The 25,584-nt window shown below is 33.1% G+C and overlaps 12 protein-coding genes across 12 annotated transcripts; 4 read left to right on the top strand and 8 right to left on the bottom strand. All coding sequences in view use genetic code 12, as the record gives it.

Moving 5' to 3' along the window:
• Positions 1-341: 341 nt before the first annotated feature.
• CAALFM_C111970CA (uncharacterized protein) lies at positions 342-1,733 on the top strand (the record flags this gene model as incomplete). The annotated part of the gene is made up of 1 exon (XM_711245.1): positions 342-1,733. The coding sequence occupies one exon, from the start codon at positions 342-344 to the stop codon at positions 1,731-1,733; it is 1,392 nt and encodes a 463-aa protein (XP_716338.1).
• Positions 1,734-2,350: 617 nt separating this feature from the next.
• Positions 2,351-2,605, top strand: CAALFM_C111960CA (uncharacterized protein; the record flags this gene model as incomplete). The annotated part of the gene is made up of 1 exon (XM_019475161.1): positions 2,351-2,605. One exon carries the CDS (start codon positions 2,351-2,353, stop codon positions 2,603-2,605), a length of 255 nt encoding a protein of 84 aa, XP_019330706.1.
• A 206-nt stretch (positions 2,606-2,811) lies between these two features.
• CAALFM_C111950WA (uncharacterized protein) lies at positions 2,812-3,834 on the bottom strand (the record flags this gene model as incomplete). The annotated part of the gene is made up of 1 exon (XM_711246.1): positions 2,812-3,834. The coding sequence occupies one exon, from the start codon at positions 3,832-3,834 to the stop codon at positions 2,812-2,814; it is 1,023 nt and encodes a 340-aa protein (XP_716339.1).
• Positions 3,835-5,025: 1,191 nt separating this feature from the next.
• CAALFM_C111940CA (uncharacterized protein) lies at positions 5,026-6,771 on the top strand (the record flags this gene model as incomplete). The annotated part of the gene is made up of 1 exon (XM_711247.1): positions 5,026-6,771. The coding sequence occupies one exon, from the start codon at positions 5,026-5,028 to the stop codon at positions 6,769-6,771; it is 1,746 nt and encodes a 581-aa protein (XP_716340.1).
• A 236-nt stretch (positions 6,772-7,007) lies between these two features.
• CAALFM_C111930WA (uncharacterized protein) lies at positions 7,008-10,073 on the bottom strand (the record flags this gene model as incomplete). Its single annotated transcript, XM_711250.2, has 1 exon — positions 7,008-10,073. The coding sequence occupies one exon, from the start codon at positions 10,071-10,073 to the stop codon at positions 7,008-7,010; it is 3,066 nt and encodes a 1,021-aa protein (XP_716343.2).
• Positions 10,074-12,230: 2,157 nt separating this feature from the next.
• CAALFM_C111920WA (uncharacterized protein) lies at positions 12,231-13,454 on the bottom strand (the record flags this gene model as incomplete). The annotated part of the gene is made up of 1 exon (XM_711251.1): positions 12,231-13,454. The coding sequence occupies one exon, from the start codon at positions 13,452-13,454 to the stop codon at positions 12,231-12,233; it is 1,224 nt and encodes a 407-aa protein (XP_716344.1).
• Positions 13,455-13,781: 327 nt separating this feature from the next.
• On the bottom strand, positions 13,782-15,029 carry CAALFM_C111910WA (uncharacterized protein; the record flags this gene model as incomplete). Its single annotated transcript, XM_711252.1, has 1 exon — positions 13,782-15,029. The coding sequence occupies one exon, from the start codon at positions 15,027-15,029 to the stop codon at positions 13,782-13,784; it is 1,248 nt and encodes a 415-aa protein (XP_716345.1).
• A 254-nt stretch (positions 15,030-15,283) lies between these two features.
• CAALFM_C111900CA (uncharacterized protein) lies at positions 15,284-16,507 on the top strand (the record flags this gene model as incomplete). The annotated part of the gene is made up of 1 exon (XM_711253.1): positions 15,284-16,507. The coding sequence occupies one exon, from the start codon at positions 15,284-15,286 to the stop codon at positions 16,505-16,507; it is 1,224 nt and encodes a 407-aa protein (XP_716346.1).
• Positions 16,508-16,681: 174 nt separating this feature from the next.
• Positions 16,682-17,710, bottom strand: CAALFM_C111890WA (uncharacterized protein; the record flags this gene model as incomplete). Its single annotated transcript, XM_711254.1, has 1 exon — positions 16,682-17,710. The coding sequence occupies one exon, from the start codon at positions 17,708-17,710 to the stop codon at positions 16,682-16,684; it is 1,029 nt and encodes a 342-aa protein (XP_716347.1).
• A 498-nt stretch (positions 17,711-18,208) lies between these two features.
• CAALFM_C111880WA (mitochondrial 54S ribosomal protein mL43) lies at positions 18,209-18,631 on the bottom strand (the record flags this gene model as incomplete). Its single annotated transcript, XM_711255.1, has 1 exon — positions 18,209-18,631. One exon carries the CDS (start codon positions 18,629-18,631, stop codon positions 18,209-18,211), a length of 423 nt encoding a protein of 140 aa, XP_716348.1.
• A 344-nt stretch (positions 18,632-18,975) lies between these two features.
• On the bottom strand, positions 18,976-20,637 carry MUP1 (Mup1p; the record flags this gene model as incomplete). Its single annotated transcript, XM_711256.2, has 1 exon — positions 18,976-20,637. One exon carries the CDS (start codon positions 20,635-20,637, stop codon positions 18,976-18,978), a length of 1,662 nt encoding a protein of 553 aa, XP_716349.1.
• Positions 20,638-21,868: 1,231 nt separating this feature from the next.
• On the bottom strand, positions 21,869-25,531 carry CAALFM_C111860WA (uncharacterized protein; the record flags this gene model as incomplete). The annotated part of the gene is made up of 1 exon (XM_711257.2): positions 21,869-25,531. The coding sequence occupies one exon, from the start codon at positions 25,529-25,531 to the stop codon at positions 21,869-21,871; it is 3,663 nt and encodes a 1,220-aa protein (XP_716350.2).
• Positions 25,532-25,584: the final 53 nt, after the last annotated feature.

Raw genomic sequence — 25,584 nt, 5'->3', positions numbered from 1 at the left:
TATCGATTGAAATTCAAGACGAATTAATAAGATTGTGTGTCTGTTTTCTTTTTTGTTTTGATCGTTAGAGGGAGAAAAATCTGAACTCAGAAAATTTTCGTTTTCGCTTGACTGCAATTTTTCCAAACTTTTTGATAACTTGGGTTTGTTCAAGGAACACCAACCACCAACTGCCAATAACCCATCCACACTCAAGTTATTTAACACTATTGATTACTATCAAAAAGGTTTCTATAAACTGTGTGCTTTATAAATATTTCTATATATCCACTAAACTAATATTTTCAGAATTTAGATTTCCATAATTGCAATTGTCCGTTCATTCACCCTATACTTACACAATGTTTGTTTCAATTAAATATGATCCTGAAAGATTTAAATCCCTACATTCATCAGCTAATACACCTCATACCGGTAGAACAACTAGACGATCGTCTATGCCAGATTATACCAATACTACCATAGCCCTATCGACTAAATATAACACTAATACTAGTACTTCTAATTCCCAATCATCATCGTTCACACTGTCACCTACAAAAATCGTCAAATTTAAATATAATAGTCGAAGGTTTGTAAATTCTCCTGCATCCACTAATTCTGGAATATTGAATAATACCCCAGAATTTAAACCAGATATAAACAATAAATCAGTGTCTACTTCACCAACTACAGGAATCAAATCATTAAATAATGCAGATAAAAATATGCGTGGCAAATATGATATGAAAGAACGGACACCAACAGCAGAATCACAAACATTTGATATCAATTCAAGTCCAATTAAAGACTCAAGAACTGCCACAACTAAAACTAGAACTCCATCAGTGGTTTCTACGCCTTCACAAACTCCAGCTCGTACACCTACCCCGACATCAACTTCAGTCACTACCCCTAATCACCTAATTTCAATCATACCAGTATCAAAAGAACTATCTCGAATGACAAACGAAATGAAACAAATGATAGATTCAATGAAGAAGTACAATGAAGGTTATGTTGTTCCCACTACTTCTTCAACCCCTGTTAGTACTAATACAGAAAAACTTTTTAATAGGAAACATATCAATGGTGATCAAGGAGGATCGAAAAATAATAATAGTACCGGTGGTAGTGTCAGTGTTAACTCGATTAAGCACAATTTGGAGATTGAAAATCGATGGTATAAAAATATGTACGTTGTGAGTGATAGATTGAATTTTATGAAAGAAGTTTACAAGGCAGTAAATAAATTAAAAGAGAAGAAAATCGCTGCAGAAGCTGCAGCTGCCACTACTAGTACTACCACTGCTGATGACACTACATCTACTACTGTTCCTGCTGCTACTACGGCAGAAACGGCAACTACTACCAGTATTACCACTCCCACTAGTAACAATGATAATATAAACAACACTGATCATGATAAAGAATTGAAAGTAAAGGAGAAAATTAAGTTAATGATGATGATGGGAAGTAGTAGTCCAGTGAAGAATGAAAGAGAGGAATATACTGACAATGGACTGAGTCCTGTAAAGCTGTCAGCATTGGAAAATAATGATAGTTTTGGGAAAAACTATAATGATGAGGATGGGGATGACGATGAGGAAGACAATGAAGATGAAGATGAAGATGATGGGGATGATAGTGAAGAAAGAATGGGATTTGATAGTAATAGTCGTCGTCGTAAACGTCGGCATCGTTCTAATGGTGAGAGCAGCAATGGTGACATTGTTGATATCAAGGGTGTATAAGTGAGAGACAGGCATGATATTAAAGTATTATTGTTATTGCCCACTTGAAGCCAGTATTCTGTAGCTGTTAAATTCTCTCATCTACAGAATATCAGTTATTCAAGAATAGGTGTCATATTTATTAACATTATTTAGTTATGTATACCATATAGTGAGAACATTAATTGCCTAAAACAAGCCATAAGTACTCTTGTTTTGAATATCCTTCTATAGCAACCCTAGATCAATATATTGTAAAGATACGGACATATACATCTGTTAGTGAGTAAGTGTATCATTAACGACATTTTCTGGGAAAAAAATGTCCTCAACGACAAATAACGACAAACAAAAAAAATGCTTGACTTTCAAGTTTTCAACACCAACTCTCAATTCTCAATTTCCAATTCCAAAGAGTTTCAGTGATAAGATAATAACAACTTATATCCTACTGTACCAGCCATTACTACCACCAAGAAGTATCCTTTTTCTTTGGTTTTGAATTATTATCAACAAATTATATTTTTATTCTTCAACTAACCAATTGGCGGAACATTTCAATACCTTATCGTCAGTAGAGAAACCATTTTGAAACCATTCATATACATATACATACATTTAAGACAAGACATAAAATCATGAAACCAGTTGTATCGACATTTCAAGCTTATTGTTGTTTTATTACTTCATCATTCGCCATAGTTATATTATCAGTCATTGGTTATCTTTTCCAGACCAATAGTGAGTCATTTATGGGTTCAATAAATGATCCTGAAGATGGTAAAGCCGTGGCTAAAACTGTTTTCAGTGCTGTTTTTGTATATTTGGCTTTCTTTGCCTTTTGTGGATTACAAATTTTATTGATTCAACGACAAAGCAGTATACAATTATAAATCGAAGTAAAGTAATTATAAAATTTGATTGTTTTTTGTTGTTTTGTTTAGTATTGTTTGTTTAGTTTATATAAATAAATTTGTTATTGAATTACAGAAATTGTTCGAAAATGTATACATATTTGTATCTAAATATTTGTTCAAGGACTGCTTTAATAAAGTGTCCCTATCTTTCATGTTTTTACCTTCAAGGAATTAGGGTGAAGCTATAATTTTGGAACACTTTGTTTACCATCTTTCCATAATTGAGTTTGGTTCAATGAATCACAAATATCAAACACCAATTGAATAACATTATTTACTTCTTCCTTTGTTGCCCCATTATTAATAGCACCTTTTAAATGACCTTTCAATTGAGAATTCACATCTTGAGGTATCATACATGCAATCAAACTAAATGAAGTTTTCTGTGGAGACAAAATTTCTGTAAAACTGATCAATGGACCATAAATATGATGATATACAAAATACCATAAATCTGGATAAGCTCGTAACATTTCTTTTTTGATTCGAATATTTAATTTATTTGAATATATTTTATTCCAGTATTCTAATCCTTCAATTAAATTAGTAACAATTTGATCCACAACAATAGACCCGTTTGATATTTTCCCACCAATTGTATCAACAACATTTTGTGTATTTGTGGTGGTATTTTCTTCAATGGGTTCAACAATGTTCTTACGTTTAGGCAAACTAATGTTTGTGTCTGTATTTGAATTGGTTAATGCAGTTGGAGTTACTGATTTTAATATTAATAATGAATTGATCGATTTGGGTAATCCACTGAACATACTAATTTTCAATAATACCTCTCTAATTTGATCAACTATTGATTGTTGGGTTTGACGTATATCTTTACCTTGATAATATTTATAATTTAAAGGCAATTTTTCACTATAAGTATGAGGTATCAATACATCAGGTAATTTAACCCCGGTTTGATGAATATCAGGGAATCTTTCACTAGAACTAATTGAATCTTCAGCTAATTTCAACATTGTTTCATTAGTCAACAAACTAGAATCATTTTGAAATTCTAACAATTGTTGTCGTAAAGCAAAATGGAAGACTTTAGGGATTTCTTCTGATAAGTTTAATTGAGTCAATGTGGCCACGGCGATTAGATACCATGAATTTTGTAGATTGGGATAAGAGTAAGCCAATTTAAGTAATAGTTCCGGGGTAATACTAGGGTTAGTGGTGGTTGTGGCCGTGGTAGCAGTCATTTTTTAGTAAAGAGTTTGATAAAGCGTGGAGCTTGAATGTAATGGGTATGTGTAGAATAGAATAAATAAATGGCAACTTATAGTAGCCCTACTTTGTCTAAAATTTAACCGTTGGATATATGAGTGAGATTGTCGTGGTTTGGTGGTGAATGTGATAAAATAATTCTCAAGATTGTCCACAAAGACACACCCACACACTCTCTCCACAAATTGAACATTATTACACGCACCTATAACAATTGTTGTTTCTCTATTCTTCACCCTCGGTGTGTGGCAGATTGTTTTACCACAAAATATATTGCCATTGTTTGTTACTTGTTGTGGGGGGGGCTAGACTAACAAGACTGCTGTAAATATGGCTTTACTTTAAATCTTGTATATCAATAAAGGTTTTTCCAGTTCATTCAAGTTACATATATAGAATGAGTTTTATCAAGTAGATTGTATAGTTTATTATGCAACGGTTTTTATTAGTGATATCAATTACTGCGAAAAAGAAAAAGTCTATTTCTATTTTTGATCTTGAAAAACAGGCCAAAAATGTACAAAATTAAACAACTTACACATTTCAACAAGGCTTTCTCCTTAAAATTTATTAAAGTTATGTATTCACTTTGCTTATATTTATCTTAGAATTAATGATTAGTGTAGAGAAATAGTATACTAAGAACAATACTCTTAATATGAATTTACAGAGGAAAGTGACGCGAAAGAGTCAATGGGTTATAGAAAACTAATCAACTTAGTCCAATTCACAAATAAAACAATTAACTCTTGGTGTTAAAGTATTCAAGTTCAAACGAAGGTCTTTATCGTGTGATATTAAACTTATTCAATTGTTTATTTGTTGTTATATTCAAGAATTCAACGAATCAAACGGTGTCGCGTATCCCGCTATTTTTTTTTCGGGTTTTATTGTTTTGGTTTATAGACGCTTATAAAAAAAAATTTCTACTTCACAAACAGAAAATTTTAAACCCTTAAAATCACATCTTTTTACTACTTCATTCCTTTATTCTTTTTATATTTTGATGTTTACTAGAAACTAACTATTGCTATAGTATTCAAAAGCTAAAACATATTTATATATCTAGTAGTAATTGAATAGTATATAACAGAGTTTTTTTTTTCCTTTTAATACCCCCTTATCCCTCCAATACATTTAGAAGAACACCCCCCCTTCCACACGATATGGAAAAAGATAATCCCTTATTACCTTTTGCTTATACCAACTCATCAATTAACGATTCTATCCCTTATGATACCACACCCAGAGACAAGTCCACCATTGATGAAAATGCAAGTAGTAAATATCACACGAGGAAAACTGTTTTATCAGCATCGTCACCATTGAAACCTCAATTACGTCGAGTAGCATTATCTGAACAAAGATTTCTTCCTAGTTTGAAAAGAAAAATGGGTGAAAGTTTCAATGACAAAGATAATATTAAAAGAGTCGACCTTGAAGATTTCTACGACGACTCAAATGAAGAAGGAGAAACACCTACGGTAATTAATATTGATATTGACAACGACAATGAACAAGGTGAAAATGATAAGTACCAATTGCCTCCAAGTAGTCCACCGCCAGCTTTATATTCTGATGTTCCATTAGTGTCTGAGTTTGATTTTACTACAAATATAGAATATAATTTCGGAGTGCCCAAGTCACCTCCCAAGAAAGTTGATTTGAATCTATTACCAAGTGAATTTGATGAATTCAACCCGATTGCCACTACTAATAATGATAGCAATAATGACAACAATAATGACAACATCAAGAATGCTAGAAACGAAAATAGTCCTATAAAAAAGAAACCTTTAAAAGAATTGAGTTCGGATGCAGATTTTGGTATTGATAGATTCAATCGGTTTAATGGTACTTTTAATCATCAACAACCACCAGCATTAGTATTTACATCTTCAACATGTACAGTTTCTACTAACAATACCAGTACTGGTGTAGAAGATGTTAATGAAAAGGCAAGACAGGCCAGTTACAATCGAGCACGAAATATAATTCTTGGTTGTTTTGAAGACATGCAAACAATAATCAATTTAGAAGGTATGAATTTATATGATCTACCACCAGAAATCAAAGATTTGAACAATTTAGTAATTTTCAACCTTGATAATGAAAACGATCCATCTACTGCAACAACGGCAACAACGACAATACAATCACAATCACAATTGCATTCCCAAGCGGTTTCTTATCAATTATATTTAACCAATAACAATTTAACGGAATTACCACGAGCATTATTTAAATTCACCAAATTACAAGTATTAGCATTGAGAGTAAATCAATTAAAAGTCATTCCACCATTAATTGATAAATTATCTAATTTAGTTGATTTATCATTAGGTGCCAATTCCTTGAAATTTTTACCTTATCAAATTTTAAATTTGAAAAAATTGATTAGTTTCCGTGCTGGACCTAATCCATTTATATCAATTGGTGATTTTAATAAAAATGATATTATTGATTTCACCACCGCCGACGTCACCACGGACGCCGACGCTACCTCTCCTGCCAATTTTTCAAACCAAATAGAATCAGCCACATTAAAATATCGAACTAAAATAATCTATTTAATTCAACAACAACAACATCATCAACCATCTACGTATTTACCTTCTTTGACTACTTTATGTTTGAATAAATTGGCCAATTATGATGTTAGTTATCAAGAAACAAAAATCTGGAAACGGAATGTTCCACAATTATATCATCAATTAATTAAATTGGCGATAACAAAGGGAAAATTCAATTTTAATGATACTTGTAATCAATGTGATTTAATTGTCGTTAACCCCGTGGCACAAGTTTATGAATGGTATGATATATTGTTGAATAAAAATGTCCCAATTCGGAAACAATTTTGTAGTCAAAGATGCATTGATAAATACTTATTACAATTTTCACCAAATTGAAGAAAACGGAAAAACTTCAAAATGAAATTGATGTATAGATATACATATATATATATATATATATTAGAGCATGTTATGGAAATGATAAAAGAAATAAACAAAGACATATAAAATAGTTTTTCTTAAAATATATAGATATATCTAAAGTATAAATACAAATACAAATAATAATAGTAATAGTAACAAAGTAATAGTATAAAAAAAAATCTCATTCATGAATCAATAACTATCCAATCTTAATAATACCTAGCTTGGCCATTAGGATTCTGGCTAGTATATTGTGCACCATAAGGATGATGTCCTCGGTGCGGTTGCGGTTGTTGTTGTGGTTGTTGTTGCTGCTGTTGTTTTGGTTGACCAGAAGCACCCAGAGGTAAGTATGAATACTGGTACTGTTGCTGTTGCTGTTGCTGTTGTTGGCTAACAAATCCTCTAGCACCATTTTGGGGTTGTGGTGGAGGTGCTTGTCCATTATTTCTAGGAATAACACCACGATTTTGCATAAACCCTGATCCTTGTGGATGACCATTTGGTGGTTCCCTGGGGAAACTTTGTGGCTGAGAACGTCCATAAAGCTGTTGTTGAGGAGGTGGTTGTTTTTGTTGTGTTGGTGGAGCAGCCCTATAAGCTTGCGATAATTGTTGTTGGGGTTGTTGTTGAGGAGGTGGCACTCTATGAGGTTGTTGTTGTGGTTGCTGTTGTGGCTGCTTTTGATAATGTTGTTGTTGTGGTGGCTGCTGCTGTTGTTGTTGTAAAGGTCTTTGTGGTTGTTGCAGTTGCTGAAATTTCTGTTGTTGATAGTATTGCTGCTGTTGCTGTTGAAGTTGTTGTTGTTGTTGCTGGTGATATTTCTGTTGCTGCACTTGTTGTGGAGAATATAATTGCTGCTGCCTTGGTTGTTGTTGTTGTTGTTGTTGTTGGTATGGATGTGGTTGCGATTGTGGTTGTGGTTGTGGTTGCGGGTACTTCTGTGGTTGGCGTTGTTCTTCTTGTGGAGGAACTTTATTTATAGCAGGTAAGACTGGCAACTTTATAGCATCAGCTAAATTATCCGACGATTTGTGAACGTCTGTCAAACGTTCTGGAGAAATAGGGTATTGCACATTAGCTCTACCCAATGGTGACCCTTTTTCTGGTGAATGTATTCTATGAATATGATTCTGGGACGAATTGGGTGACGAAATATACTTTGGTTTTTGTTGACCTTGAGAACGTGATTCACTGGAAGATCCATTTATCATTCCACCAGCGCCTCTTGAAGTAGCAGCACCTTGACTAAAAGCACTCAGTTTCCCTTGTAAACCTGTCTGATATTTCTGATCATGAGATGGCACTGGAGGTGGAGGAGAATCATCATCACTTTCATTATCACTATTGTTCGGGTATGGAGCTCTGCGATCAACATTTTGGTAACTCTCCTTAAGGTTGTTAAATTGAGACATTGGTGAAATAACTGAAGAATAACTACCGGCTCTATCGTCTGAATAAGGAACTTTTAAGGCTCCTAACGTTGGATCCAAAGATTGACTGGAACCATCATTATTCATACCAATTTTTCTGACATCAACTTTAGCCAAATCATCATCGTCGTCGTCATCACTAAACAAGCCATCGTCGTCTTTAGGATAAATATTGTCATGCAATTTCATTTGTTGTATACCAGCAGGCAATTCATCTTCCATCAAATGTTCATGAGACCCATTCAACAAAATGTTTCTGTCAGTGTAGTTATCACTTGGCGTTTTCAAATCAGAATACTTTTGGTAAATTTCTGCTAATTGCACTGATTTGTGATTATTTTTCATTTTATCAGCCGAAAGTAAATTATCATTGGACACTCCAATATGTAAATCATTAACATTCTTATCAAAACTTTTACCAGCAGGTTTCAATTCAGGTCCTGGCGGTGGTGGTTTCCTTTGTTGGGGTGTTTGCTGATTCTGTCTAGGTTGAGACGAGGAAGACGATGTCAGTCTCGAAGAAAATCCTTGGCCACTAGCAAATCTTGGTGAACCAGTTGAAGTCACTGGACTGCTTAAAGAGGTAACAGCCCCCTTGATTCCTCTTTGACTTCCACAACCTTCGTATCCTCTATCAATTTTTGTTTTCAAAATACCTTTAATATTATCTGTCCAAGTCTTCAAATCCCAACTCAAAAAATCACCTCTAGTTAAATCCAAGACATCATTCAATTCCAAATAATGTACATGAGGTAAAGTTGGCAAACCAAATAACAATGAGTCAGTATCATTTCTATTGGCTTTAAGTCTTTTTGGTCTCCCGTACAATCCGAAAGAATCTAATAACGGCACTAAAAATCTAATCAATGTGTCAAATCCAGGTACAGAAGAATGCTGTTCTGGCATTAAAAAAAGTGATGTGTGTTTGAAATCACTGGCACTCTTTTTAGATACTTTAGTAGATAAACTTGGAGACGTGAAATTAATATAACCTTCCATTTTCAACATTGTAGAATGGTCAATCAATAAATGTGATTGTGGATATATAGCAGCAACAGCTGTGGCGTTGGTTACCATTGCCATCAATTGTTTCTTCTTTTTCTGTTCATTTTCATAAAATAATATCCGACCAGGGGTAAACACTTTCTTTTTTAAGGTCGAAGGCTCAACGACAGCAAAACAACGTTTCCAAGCCATACCACTACCATACCTTATACTAACCCAATCTTCGTGATCAAATCTTTTTTCTGCCAAAATCGTCCTTATATCTGACAATCGTGATCCTCTTGCTGATAATAATGCCCCCGTGTAAGCTTCCTGCAACGATGAGTATTCAAAATTCGACAATCTCAATGCTGCATACCATACAGTCAAATCTTTATAAGACTTAAATTGTAATAAATATCTATTCTTCAAAGTTGTTGAGACAATAATAACATTATCCAAGTTTTGTTTGGCTGCCGGTAACGTCTTCATGGCATTATACACTGAATCGGTGAAATTTATATAGTTTGGTTTAGAAGAAGTCTCCAATAATGCACTTGGGTTATTTTTAAACTGGGCCAAATTTGCTGCATCCCAATATGCTAATTGATTACCGGTCAAAATACCATAAACTTCTCTCCATTCACGATCTGCGGGTTTCCCATCACCATTTAAATCATAATAAAGCATAAAGATCCCTTCATTGTATCGACGATGTGCTTGAGAAGATAAAAGTGTGACAATAGGTACCAATTCTGGTGATAATCCTTCCAAGCTATCCGAATCTGGAGAAGTTGCCGGTTTCGGAGACTCTGGTTTGGGGGAATGCGTAGTCATTCTCTTTTTCATTGCCTCCATGATAGCAATTTAGTAGGTATTTTGATTTAGCTAGATTCTTGTAAATAGGAAAAAATATTGAATGCTGTTTTATACTTTCAATAAGCAAGAATAATAGTAATAAATAGTATATATGTGTATGATGTGGCTCTTTGAGAGATATGATTGAATGTGGGTAGAAAGATTTCTCACTGTTGTCGTCCAAAAAGAGAAAGAAAGAAAAAATAAAAAAAGTTTGATCTCAATTTTTGAATGTTTTGAATGTTTTGATTTTTTACTTTTTCTCTCTTTGGCTCTCTCTTGCTTTTGCTTCCTTTACTTATTGTGTTGTGTTGTAGTGGATCTTCTTTTATTATAATGTATTGGTGTATGTGTTATTTTCTAGGTTTGTGGTTATATCCATTCACAAACTAACAACAACTAGTTATTATATTTCTCTATTAAATCTTAATGGTGTTGGTTGGACAGATAAGAATGAATAATAATTTTGTTAGGACAAATTTGTAGTTGATGGCTGAAAATTGTAGAAATGTATTCTGTTGCAATATGTCGATTTTTAGGGAAAACTAAGAACCTATATATGTTTCCTAAGTATAATTTTGGAGTTACTGTTCTAATTATTATATTTTATTGTTACTAATATTTTATATCTCTTAACCCAGAGAAGAAAAGAATAATAACAACAACAACAACAACACAATTTGCTAAAATGAACATCGCACAAAGCTCTTGATGTTAAAATTCTATTCACATACACCCATAATTAGTCTAATATTGTGCTTATTGATTTTCTTGTTTTTGCCAATGGATCCAAAGTCTTGGGTGTTTTTAGTTGAAAACAAACAAAAGAAGGTTTTGCTTGGTATTCTAAAGGATACAAGATCAGAGTATATTCAAAGACTATTATAATTGCCTTCTCTGAACAAGGCTTTGAAAGTGAGATTCTACCTGTTGCAATTGGACATACACTATAAAGCTTAATACTGGTAATAAATCTAATAGTGTTGTTGCTCTTTTAATTGTCGATAGTGGTGATCACAGCCCATCGTTTAACATGCATAATCTACTATGATGAATCTAGATGCAATAAAAAATATGCTCAATTAGGAAAGCAGTCGCATTTATTTGGTGCATTACTTAAACCTGACACTAACTACAAATACTAACCACTATCCTATAATCTACTTCTCTTGATCTTGCCATTGGTATAAACGACAATTCTTGAGAGAACAAAAACTCTGCTACACTAGTTCATTTAAAGCCTCAATATGCTTTGTTGAGTCCAATATTGTCAAAAATACATTGAACAATTCCTAATGTGTGACGTCATATGTTTACAAAATGATAATAAATTGCGCGTTTAATGAGATTTACTTTTTTTTTCCATTTTTATACACGCTTTGAAATTTATACTCCTGAAAAAGTTTTACACTATACACCATACACAAAGAAATCGAAATCACAGCCTCATTTAGACAATCTTGTTATTAATTATTCAGTTTCAATTTCATCGTTTAAAGTTCGTTCTATTTCATGTATGTGAAGTAACCTCAATAGAACAACAAAGAATAAGAACAAGAAGAAAAGAGCTTCTGTTGTTGTTGTTCTTTCTTCATGTTCATTTTCGTGACTTTGTGTTTATAATTGCAACTATTGTTATTCTTGTTAATGGTGGTATTCAATTCACGTTAGAGTTGGTTTCAAGTTAATCTTTTTAATTCCATTCTTTTTTTCTTGATTGAAAAATATCTGGAGTATTCAAATGGGATTACTTGGCAATAAGTTTTTTGCATTATTGTGAATTCAAGTACTACAACTAAAATTAAGATTACGATGAGTTTTTTGGGGCCCCAGTTTCGTGGTACAACATATAAACGAAACAAAACATCTTGGTGGTTGTCTAATGAGTCTTTTCTTACTTGGTAGCAGCCCCATTTGAAGGGAAGAAATTTACTCGATCATACATATAACTCAATACACATATAGCTAGTCTTCTTTATACACACACACATATATACCTACACAGCCTACAAGAGTTAAACTTCTTGAGATCAAAAAGTAGATTAAAGTAATTCCAGATATATAGTTTATTGTTACATCATGTGTTGATTTCTTTAACATTTGCTAAACAATTACATACTCTCCACTTTTTTCCAATACTTGGGTTGTATCCCACATTTAATTTCCTTCTTCTTCTTCTTGTTTTCTTAATATTTTCAACAACTCCAATCCTTGTGTTAGTTGTTTTTCCGCTTCACTAAAATCTTCAAACTGTAATGCCGATTGAGCAAATTTAGCATGCTTTTGCACTTGAGTAATAGTGTCATCTCGATTCAATATTTGTTTAATGCCTTCTTTTGTTAATGGTGGGTGATGTTTTGTAGCAGATGGTTTTTTAATTGGTGAATCTGATTTCTTTTGAGTTCCATCAGTAGGTGGGAATACTTGAATTGTTGACGATTTGTTGATATGTGATAAATCATCGTCTGGTAAATATTTCGGTGCTCCTGGTAATTTAACCGTGTCATCTTCTTCATCGGGTGGGAAATGGGGTACACCGGGCAATTTCACTGAATCGTCATTATCGTTATCTTCTTCTTCTCCTTTGTTCGACTCATTTAAAGTAGATGGTGCCCGTGGCAATTGTGGGCTGTGTTCATCTTTTTCTTCAATAAACTTCGGCATATCATTAGGTGCTCCTGGTAAATTTATCTCTTCAGTAGTTTCTTTTTCAATTCCAGATTGCTCATGGTGTTCTGGTTCAACGTCTTCACCACTTATTTCTTCCAATTCTTTATCCAACTCTTTCTCCAATTCTTCATCATTCAATTCATCCTTAACTTGAATCTCCCCCTTTAACAATCTCGATAATTGATATTTCAAAATCTTAATTTTTTCCTTATTTAATTTATCAAAACTATCCCAATCATTGGCTTTACCACCACTTATTTTCTCCCAATCAATATCTTCCAGGGATTTGAAAACGGCCAACAAACTCAAAAAATTCAAAGTTGCCTTCATTTTACTTATTAATGCTGATTGTTGTTGTTTTGATGAAGTTAAATTCAGTAATGTTTCAAGACATGAATTAAATAATTTATAAGTAAATGATAATGCTACATTAAGTGATAATTGTTTATTATTTAAAATCTTATGGAAATCTTCATCTTCAGTATTATTCTTAATCGATTCAGTGTCATCTAATAGTTCAATTGTAAATAATTCAATTTCTTTTGAAGTTGTATGTAATTTATTAGTTAAAATATGTTCCAAAACGTATATTTTACAATAATAACTAACAATAGGGTTGGCTTGAGATAATTCAATTGATCTTATGATGAATGGTGTCACCGATTTATCAGTTTTCAATTCTTCTGGTACAGATGCTGTAGTAATTGTCATTATTGTGTATTTGGTGAGATGAGGAGGTAGAACACGATAAGATACCGTGGCGATGGTTTGCAATTGATATGTTGTAAGCAACCCAATATAAAGGGATTATGAGAGTTTTTTGGGTGGTTATTTTTTGTGTGGACGATCTTTCTAGCAATTTGCGAAATCGATTCTGTTTTTACGATACTGAGAGAAAATATTAAACACTACAGTTCAACAATTAACATTTGTTGGAAATACTTTTGACTTGTAAAATAACTGCTTTGCTTTTATTCTATTAGTTTAAGTATATGCTTCTATAGATTTCTCTATGTATTGTTCTATAATAGTAAAATTTTAAACCCATTGATTTGAATTACCATTATTATTGCCATATTTCAATTTATAAATATTGAAAACATCGGGGAACGTATCAGTTTTACTCAATACAACAGTCTTACTACTAGTTAGTTTCCCTTTAATTAAATTTGAATCAATTAACGTGACAAAAACATTCTCCAAATACAATTCGTCATTATAATGTCCTTCAATTGGTATGTTTAAATAATTCATTGTGCTGGGTTTATCAAGCACGATCCAAACTTTCTTGATCAAATTTCTTAATATAAGTATTTCCGCTTTGTTCATCAATAATAATAAATTCTTATCCTTTAAATAATGATAGTTTGAATCAATTACTTGCTTGAATTTAGAATAATCACCTGCTCTTATGGATTTGGATAAAGTTTGATACATTTGTACAAAGGGGAAATTAAATCCTTGTTGAGATAAATAATTGAAATTAGGTATTTTCCCAAGTATCAAACTTACAGGTAATAACAATTCAAGGGTTAATTTTTGATTCTTCAAACTTGAAGTGTTAACTAGACACCATTGTAAATGATTGAAACTTTCAATTAATTGATATTTGATCAAATAATATCGGGCTAAATAATATCGATATTTCAATTGTTGATCAAGATTAAACTCATTGAATTTTAAGCTTGTATTTTGCATATTACTGAAAATATTCCGACACAATAAGGGATTATCTAATTTGAAATAGATATAACATAAAGTATTACCCAAATATAATATGATGGATTTTTTATAAACATTAGAATCATTAATTCTAATATTATTAAACATTTTCAAAATGATACTTGCCATATAATTCAATCTGAATTTACCTCCTTGTTCTTTGAAATACATTATCAAATCCAATTTTCTTGCCCAAGGTACCATTTGAGATATTGTATCTTTAATAATATTTGATAATAACCAACCATAAGAATTATTATTGAATCCAACTGATAAATCATTTAAAAAAGTGGTGTATAAATCGAATGATTTCAAAAGAGACCAAGGATCCATTAAATGACATAATTTAATAAAACTGGTTAAAATTAAACTAAAAGCTGACCAATCATCATCGTATAATGTTGTTATTGTTGATGGGATGGATTTGGAATTATATATTATAGCAATATATTTATTTTGTTGAGGATTTATAGATAGTAGTCTTGTCAATTGATCAATTTTTTGACGATTGTCTGATATACTGTATGTTTGATTGATTTCATTAATAAACTGAACCACACTCATCGTTGAAGGGTGTTGAGATAAGATCTTTGAATTAGATTGTTAGATTGTTAGATTATTAGAATTTTCTATTTTTGTATGAGTTCTCTTCTCTCTCGCTTTTCTCATAATAAGTTCCTCCTAATAAAAATCCGGTTCGAGGGTACAATTAAATTTAAGAGAATGAAAAAAGAAAAAAAAAAGCTTAAAAAAGAAGTAAATGACATAAAACCATAAATACTAAGAAGAACAAAGCCCCAAGCAATATCGATTCACTTATGGCATCTATAACACCAAGAAGGTCAGGCCCTGCTCCTGGAATACTATCGAAATCCCCATCTTTGTCGTCAACGACAACAGGAACTCCAACAACTACAACAACAACTTCATCTTCCACTTCAGTTCCTATAATTTCTCCAAATAACAAATTTGTCATTCGATTATTACCTCCATCATTAACTGAATCTGAATTTCTAAACCAATTAGCAACATATTATCCTTATCATGCTAGTAAGATTTGTCAATTCTATTATATTCAAGGACATTATCCAAAAACTAATTTTGAAGTCCCCATTTATTCTCGAGCTTATGTTAATTTTTCCAATCAACATGATAGTTTAGAATTTTTGAATTTTTTAAAAGAGAAACCATTTGAAAACGAATTTGATTCAATAATTCCTGTGATTGAAAAGGCTTTATTTCATAAAATGGTCGATACTAGTGCCAACACATCACAAAAGACACTAAAAGAATCGAAAAAGAATTTGAAACGAGATGATTTAGTGAATAATGAAATTTATAAGAAATTTTTGATGTTTATCAACAATGAAATTGATCAATTTGATTTAATTAAAATCAACAAGAGTACTAAAAAGAAAGAATCTAGTAAAGCTGTTAGTAGTACTTCAAAATCATCTAAGGAGAGAAAGAAATTGAAAGCCAAGAAGTCGTCCAAAGAAAAAGCAACGACAGTGTCAAGGGAGAAGAGTAAGGAGAAAGATAAATCTAAGGAAAAGACTAAAGACAAGGGCAAAGAAAAGCCTGAAAAACTGAAAAATGGAGAAGACGTATCAAAGGATAAACTGGTAAATAAGGATACAAAAGGACAGGAAGATGTGAAGTTAAGCAAGAAACTGAATGGAAGTAAGCTGACAGATGAAGGTACTAAAGAAATAAAGAAACGACCAAGAAGATCTAAGAAGCCGAAAGATACATCCGAAAAGACAAAGAAACAAACAGAATCTAAGAGTGGTACGACTTCTGATGAGAAAACTGAGGTTGCAAAACCACTGAAGGCAACAAAATCAAAAGCTAATAAACCTACATCTAAAAGCAGTAAACCTGAATCAAAAGATGAACAACTGAGCAGCACTCCCCCAAAAAAGCAATCCAGAAAACCAAAATCTCAACCTAAAGACAGTCAGCAAACAACTAAAGTTGAATCTCAACAACTAGGTTTAAAGCCTATAAAATTGTTAAAGCGACCAGAGTCGAAAGAGTAAGATAGAGAAACCCCCGCTCATTTTTAAATAGATCATTATATAGCATAGAACATAAAGACATTGTAAATCATTCCCTATTCACGGTTATAAAGAGCAATTGTAAGAATAAAGTGACAAAAAAAAAAAAGATTCAAGATTTCTTCAGTTTTGTTTATTGAAATAACTATCTCTAGGTTATAATTTTGCAACACCTTCTTTACCACCCTTCCAAGTAATCCCTCCTTTCCAATCACAAAGATCAAACACTAATGATCTAACATCATTTAATTCTTCCTTGGTACCTCCATTGTTCAATGCCCCTTTCAAATGTCCTTTTAATTGTGGATTGACATCCTGTGGAATCAAGCAAGCAACAACACACATTGAAGTTTCTTTAGCACTGATAATATCGGTAAAACTCAATAATGGTGAATAAACATGATGATATGCAAAATACCATAAATCAGGATAAGCAGTAAACATTTGGTTTTTAATCCTGGTGTTAATTTTGTTTCGATAAACTGAATTCCAAAAATTAGATCCACGAATTAAATCAGATTGAATTTGTTTAGTATTGATGGAGGATTGAGATATTGGTCCATCAATAGTGTCTACTGATACCAAGTTTTCTTTGGTATCGTCAAATCTTGTTCCATTTACATCTTCACTTAAAATAGAAGCAGAAGGAATATGACCAGGATTAACAATACAAGGACGTTCAGGAATATTTCCTGCTTTCAAATTTGTAGGAGTGACAGTTTTTAAAACCATTAAAGAATTGATTACTTTGGGTAATCCAACTAATGCAATACTTTTCAAAATCACTTCTCTGAATCTAGCGGTCAATTTATCTTGAAAATGGAAAATATCTTCATTTTTCGAAAATTTGAAATCTAATGGTAAATCTTGATAATACGTGCTGGGAATTAAAACATCAGGTAAATTTATCCCCACAGCAGTCAAATCTTGATATTTTTTTGCCGAGTCAATTGAATCTTTGGCTAGTTGAATCAAATGTTTATCAGTTAATAACGAGGTGGAAGAAGATGACGACTTAGGGTCTTGTAATAACTGTTGACGCAAGGCAAAATGATACAATTTGGGGATTTCATCAGGTTGATTTATGACTGTTAAACAAGCAGTGGCAATTAAGTACCAGGTGTTAGATAAACTTGGATATTTGTAAGCCAATCTAACCAATCTTTCCGCAGTTAATAATGTCATGACTGTAGGTATTTAGGTTTAATGAAATGTGTATTAAGATGTGTGTAAATTATGGACAAGTAAAAAAATAAATTACATTAGCTACAATTGAAATTGTGTAGTTTTTTAGGTTTTCTGTGTGGGGCGAAAATTTAATGGGGACCTGCACATGCGGATACATACTAGTAGCACTAATATAACCACTTTCTTGTCTTCCATATCCCGAGGGTAACCGTAAACCTTATTATATCTTCCTAAATGTGGTATCTACACTTGAAAGGGTTCACTCAAGCGTCTAGAATAAAGTGATAGCTTATACTACAACTAAAGGAATTATATATTAAACCACCTTAATAGAAGCTTCAAAGCTACAATAACATTTACAGTTACTCTATGTGAGTCCTGGCCTAGTATATAGAGACTAGCTTTCGATTTCCATACCTCAGAAACAAGCTCTTTATAAAGTATGACAAACTCTTTCTCCGTTTATTCAATCTATTTACACGATATTTCATTAACTTAGATTTTATGTCTATAACCTTTTGGAACTTGTAATGGTGACCAAATACCCCTAACAGAATCATTGATTGATTTGACTTTATGATTAAATTTGAACAATTCATTACCTGATCGTTGACTGTATTCAGTAAGAGTTTTGATAATCTCATTTTGTTTAATATTCTTTATCTCCACCTCTTTAGTAACGTTATTGTTATAATGGAAAATCAATTTAGGATGACCACGTAATTGTTTAATCTCAAAAAAGATGTCTGGTTTGGATTTAGCATAATTATTCAATCCTCCATTGGTTAATAATTCACGAAGATGAGTAGATGATCCTCCCCAGTTACAATACTGTACTGTTATTCTATGACACGGATTCACAAATGCTCCTATCCCATTTCTGGCTATGGAAACTTTAGGTATGGCTTTGATTGGCATCTTTTTTCTTTGGTTATACAGGTTGTTGGATACGTCTTAACAAAAGCACACCAAAGAGTATTCGTGATTCAAAATGCTACAAAAAAAATTTTCTCTTGAATTTCATTAATCTGTTGGTCGTGTGAATATAAACAAAAAAATGTTCAATACTGTTTTCCACTTTACCACTATATCTAACCCCCACCAACTACATTGGAAACATTGTCGAATATAACAATTAAAACATTATATGTATTAAATAATGACTTACCCTCCCAAATTAAAAGTGATACTAAAACTAATAGAATATATAATTAACAATACGAGAAAAATCGAACTGAAAAGCGTCTAATTTTTTTTTTTTTTTACTTAAGTTTATTTCCTTCAGCTTCAACTGCAGCTTCAACTTGCTGCTGTATTTCCTCCTCGGTACTATCTTTTGAAACTTTATATATTTTATTTCTCCAGAATCCATCTTCACCAAGAACTTCTTTTTCAACCAATTTGTAACCGCCAAAACGTGGCAATAATTGAGTCCAGATGACCCAGTAAATTCCACCGAGTCCAAAAACACCCCAAGTGACAACAGCATGTAACCAGTACGGGAGTTTTTCATAAACGGATTGACCTTCTGATGGAGGAATATAGGGAGCAGCAACAAGATATAATGAAGATAAGAAGAAAAACACTGCCACTGGGAAAGTTGCTTTAATCTTTGGGTTCCATTCGTATTTGCCCTGGTATTTTCTGATATAGATCCATACCAACCCAGCACCTAATAAAGTGTTGATCACATTCAAAGGATAAGACACCAAGTTAAGAATAAAGTTATATGAATCACCTGGTGGAACGGCACAGATGAAAATGACTCCAATTATCCAATGTTCAAGTAAACCGGTGAATGGAGTGTTGAAAGGTTTACTACTTCCAAAGAAACGAGAAAATGGAATGACACCAGAACGACCAAGTTGGGTGATGATTCTACCTTGTGAGAAAATAACTGACATAACATTACCCCAAGCAGATAAAGCAACGAAAACGGCAGCAGCTTTACTGGCTTTAGAACCAAATGCATAATAGAAAAAGTCTGCTACCAAAATTCTTTTACTAGCAGCAATAACGTCAACTGGGACAACGGCATAGTAAGCAATATTAACCAACATATAGGCAATGGCTATACCTAAAAGTGCAAGTGGTGCTGATACTTTAAGCACCTTCATTGGGTTTTTAACTTCACCCAAAGCATACAGCGCATTACTGTATCCAACAAAACTCCAAATGACGTTATACAAGGCAACACAGATACCATAGCCAGTTGGTGTTTGACCTTCAAAGGCGTTGTGGAAATTATGAGTTGGTTCAAAATGACCAGTCTTGATACCGTTACCAAGACCGACCCATCCAGTAATAATAATGAATAAAATAATGACAATTTTGAATGAACCCAAAGTGTTTGCCATAAACAACCCTGCCTTGGCATTGATAGCATTGATTAAGAAGGCAAAGGTGACAACAGCCAAGGCAATACCTCTTGAATTCCATTGTGTGACTTCTTTTCCAGCGGCGGTTAAAATATATTCTCCAGTGACTACACTATTACCAGCAGTCCAAGGCATAGTGAGGGCATACACTGCATATGATGAAATAACCAAGAATCTTGGGCTTTTGTAAATATGTTGAAGATAAACGACTTCGGACCCATTTCTAGTTAAAACAGACCCAAATTCCATATAAACTAATAATCCGGCAAAGGCAATTAAAGTACCGGCAACCCATAAAATCAATGATGTTCCAACACTACCTGACAAAGTATAAATTGTGGAACCAGTAGCAAAAATACCAGCACCAATACATCTGTTGATAATAAGAAAAGTGGCTGAAATTATGCCAATTTGTTTGACATTTTGATCCAATTGAACACCAGCTTCTATTTCATGATCAGTGGAATATTCACTCAAATTATCGGTGTTGGTGTCTGACCTCTTCTCGGGACTTTCCAGAGGTTTATATAAATCAGTAAAACCCATCTTGAAGTTGTGTAAGGTATTAGTATGGGTGTAATTGATAAAAGTGATAAGCCTTCTCAGGAGGAAAGGGGAAACCAAAAGGAAATGAAACAATAAACTAAAAAGATTAAGAGACTGGGACTTTATGTTACTTTTATAAGTTTTTTTTTTTTCAACAAAGTAAAGCTGCTAAGATGCAACCTATAAAAAATAAAAGGCAAATAAGAAAAAAAAATTTCTTTTTATGACTTTGTTAGTCAAGATTTAAATTTGTCATTATTGTGGCGTACTGATGAATAAAAAACGAGAATCACCTGTATTTGTCCTACGGCGAATATAATATAAATTTGTCTATTTCTTTTTTATCCGTACTAAATGCAACCACTAGAATCATTTAATAACGCAGGAGCAACTGTTACAATGGTAAAGAAAGAATGTTTAGTGTGTATTTTAAATTAGTTTATAACAAAATGCCGTTTTCCTTTCTTCACTTATCCTTATTACGTATATATCACACTCTCCCATATCAATTTCAGTCGTTTATCAGGTTTTCTTTATACAATTTTGAACTTGATCAATTAATCAAGGCGTTGAAGTACCTAACCAATTATCTAAAAAACTGTGGCCAAACAACTACAAGTGCAACCACAATAATTGATTTACGTGAATGGCACCAATTTGTCTTACTCTTCTTGGCAATTAATTAATGATGAATTGAAACATTTAAAAGCAAGATAAAGACCAAGAATATTTTGAGGCTTAATGATTAAGAGGAGAACGAGTAGGCGAGATGACGCCAAACATGTGGTAATTCTTTCTATGAATCGTATATAACATCATCTTTGTATTTCTCTATTGACAAGAAAAAAGAAAAGAAATGGTGTCTTCAGGTCGTGTGCTAATTGATGATAATTCATTATTATTATTGGCTACTTGGTTCCATGTGAGTCACGTGTGTTGTTGTAATTTATGGCATTTTCGCAACCTTTTTTCTTCTTTCATCTCAGTTGTGTTTGTGACACCAAGAAGAAAACAAATGGGAAACAAAAAAAAAAGGGAACCAAAACATGGAGAGATTTTATTTAAAGCCTAAGGGGGTGATGTTGTTGTTGTGACAGTAGATAAACGATAACTGAAACATTACAAAATACGATTAGAAAAAAAAAAAAATCTAATAATTTTTTTTGGGGTTTCATTCAAAATATACACCTAATTCAACTTAGGTTAACTTAATCTAAGTATATCAATCTATTTACAACAAGCTTTCAATTTCCTTTTTGGCGATATTCAAATTATCTTCATCACCAACTAAATAAATGAAATTAGCAGCGTTTTTATCAGTAGCTCTAGGAACAGTAATAAATGTGTTTGATTTCTTTCTAATTTGATTAACTTTAGAACCTTGTGGCCCAATAACTTTAGAGAAAACTGATGGTTGCGAAGCGTAAAACCATCCAATTGATTTGGAATTCTTGGCTAAATCTAATTTTTCGTTAATAAATTTAGCTGCCTTGGCTGTGGCTTCTTCAGATCCTTTCAATCTCCAAGGAATTATTTCTTCTGAGGCGGCAGCAGTAGTTGCAGATGCAGAATCATTAGCGTCAACAATGGTGAATTTAAACAATTCCCCATCTTTTTGAGGATAGGCTGATTCTGGTGGGGTTGGGATTGGTGCTGCAGATAATTTATTAGCTAATCTCGTAAAATTACCATGAGCAACTTCAACATTAAAGTCATTCTTTAATTTCTTGAAAATGGCACCTCTTTCACTAACTAAGACATGATAAGCTGCTGGAACGTCAATAGATTCATTCCAGTCATCTTTAGTCAATTCTTCAATCTTGGCTTTGGCACTATCGATTTTGTCTGGTAACCCAGTAATTTTGACCACAGTGGATTCGTCATTTGGTCTTGGAATTTCAATAGTAACGCCAAATTCAGATTGCAATGAATGACGGATGGTACCGTTTGGACCAATAATTAATCTATGTTTTTCTTTAGGTAAATCAATTTCTTGAGTTACAGAAGCTCTTTTTTCTTCAACAATTTTTTCAATTGCAGCAATGATTTTATCAACAATATTTTTGTCACCTTGAGATGTAACTTCATTACTACCAGAACCTTCATTAGGAATATTCAATAATTTGTATTGTCTATTTCTTGGTACTTCATCACCACCAGCTTTAGAAATAATTTCTTTCATAATGGAACCACCTGGACCAATTAAATCACGATGATAAATTGGCTCAACTTTAATGGAACGTGAAACAAAGTTTTCAACTTCATCAATAATTTCTTGAATTTTGGCAACAGCTTCTTTCAAAGCAGATTTTGAACCGGTCAATTCAACTTCAGAATGACCTTTAGTTTCTTCACTATCACGGTTGAAAGTGTATTCAACACCTGTACCATCAGCAATATCATTAATGGTTTCCCCAGCTTTACCTATAACTCTAGCAATTGCTTTCAATGGAATTTGAACAACTTGTTTGAAACCATTCTCTTTTTCAAAGGCATACAATTCCTTCAACTCTTCTTCGGCTTTGGCAACACCTTTAGATGGACCTTTGATGGTAACTTCATCTTTAGAGTTTGGAGCATCAGCAAAATTGGCTGAGTTTTCTGATGGGAACCTAATCTTGACATTGTATTTATCTTGTAAACGGTTGATGTAGACAGCACGTGGTCCAATCATTCTTCTATGATATTGACTTTCAACTCTCAATCTGACCAAAGTTTCATCAGCCCATCTCTTGGCCAATGCTGAGACTTTGGTTTTGGTTTCTTCAACATTTCTCTTAACACCAGTGATTGTCACTTCGGTCTTGGATGATGACTTATCTTTGGATTCATCTTTTTCAAGAGGAACATCAATTCTGGTACCAAATTCATCTCTAATTTGATTCAAATTAGCACCATTCTTACCAATCAATCTTGAAAGAACTTGAGATGGTACTTGAATAGTAGTACTATATTCATTACCAAACTCTTTAGCATCTGCCAAAACACTTTCAATTTCTTTCTTGACAGTTGCCACAGAGGATTTGATACCATGAATGTACACTTCATCTGATGTTGGTTGGTGCAATTCAACAGTGACTGTGTTTGGTTCAACAGAAGCCAAAATAGATTTCAAAGTAGTTCCTCTTGGGCCAGAAACTTGGTCTTGTTCCTTTGATGGGACAGATAAAGTAGCACTAGTCAAATTGGCTGCCAATTCTCTTAATTTATTCAAAGCTTCGTCAACTTTCTTAAATGCAGAATCTGGATCACTGACATCATCAAAATCTTCAGCATCTTCATTAGATTGTTGAAAATTGAATAAAGTGATGATTTTACCCGAAACAACATATTCAACACCTTGCTGTTTAGCAACATCTTTAATGGTTTCGTCAACTTTGTTTAATAAAAATTCATCAATATCTTCAATGGTTTTAGTCAAATCAGGAGTAATTTTATTAACTTGGTTAACAATTGCCTTCTTGGCGACTTTAATGTGTTCATCATCACCTTTAGAAACAATTTCAATAGGAATTGTAGCACTTGATTCGAGATCTTTACTAGATGGAACGTGAATGGTAACGTCATTGGCTTTAGCGATTTCATCAAAGACACCAGTCTTGGTCAAAACAGAAGCAACAGCCTTGACGTGTTTCAAGTTCCCCTTATGGGCTTTTGACATATCCAAAATTTCAACCTTGTATTGAGAGGTGGTTTTTTTGGCAGAGGCTTGAGCAGCAGCGATTTTCTTCTTGTCACCAATGAATTTGACTTTACCTTCTCCATCTTTTGGTAATTGAATCAAAACATTATGTTCTTCGAAAACTTGTTCAATTGGTAAAAATTGTTGTTTGATTTTAGGAATTGGCACTTCTTCAACAACAACCTTGTTAGACAATTTTTCCAAAGCAGCCTTAACTTCTGGTTTGGCTTCCAAAACCAAATCACGTTCACCAACAATGATAATTGTGTGTCTGTTAGATTTATAATCTGGAATAGCAAATTCTAAAGTTGGATACTTGTCAACAATTGATTTCAATTCTTTGCTAGCAAATGGTTTAATGGTTTCATTGACAGAAACTTTAGCAGACAAATTCTTTGTTTCCTCTTTGACAATGGCCAAGATAGCGTTTTTGGCACGTTTAGAACCTTCAACATCACCATCAATGGTAACTTGAACAGTTTTAGCAAAAATATCTTCTTCCTCATCTTCGTCTTCTTCAGTCCCATCATCACCAGTGTCTTCGCCTTCAACTTGGTCACCAATTTCAATTTTAACTTCATTAGCTTGGATAATTGGTTTTAAAGTTTTACCACCTTGACCAATGACTCTGGATCTCAATTTGGCAGGGATATTGAAAGAGATTTTGACTGGTTTAGTCAATTTTTTAATGACCAAACGTTTTGCCAATTTGACTTCATCAGGTCTACCAGTGATCAAGAAAGTTCTCTTTTTGGTGTGTTGAGAAGTGGTACATTCAATGTTAGTTTTGGTTTCTTGTTTGACAAAGGTTAAAATCTTGATAAATTCCGGACGGGCAACATTCAATTGATCTTCAACATCCAAAGAAAAAGCTTCTTGAATAGTGGAAACTTTAGACTTGATTCCATTAGTTGGTTTTGGGGTGGTTTGTTGAACAGGGGTTGGGACAGGACTTGCAGTAGAAGAACGAACTGGAGTTTTCATCAGGGGACCCCAAGATGAAGCTCCTCCAGTATTAGAAATAACTGGGGAAGCAGATTTCTTACCTCCTAAAGTAGGGAAAGCAGCTTCATCAGTGATTGATGGTTTGGCGTTGGTTGAAGGAGTAGTTTCAGTGGAAGTGACTACTTCTTCTTCTTCTTCTTCATAAACATTTTGAGTTGCATCGGCACGATTGAGACGGGCAGCAATGATTTCAGCAGGAGTTGGCATAATGATTCAAATGAAAAGATTCTTCAAAAAAAAAATAATTTAAGGACGGGACA

This window comes from Candida albicans, chromosome 1 (assembly GCF_000182965.3).
Source record: "Candida albicans SC5314 chromosome 1, complete sequence".
Lineage (NCBI taxonomy): Eukaryota > Fungi > Ascomycota > Pichiomycetes > Serinales > Debaryomycetaceae > Candida > Candida albicans.
Note: the sequence above shows the minus strand (reverse complement) of the source record. Positions and strands in the feature narration are given on the sequence as shown.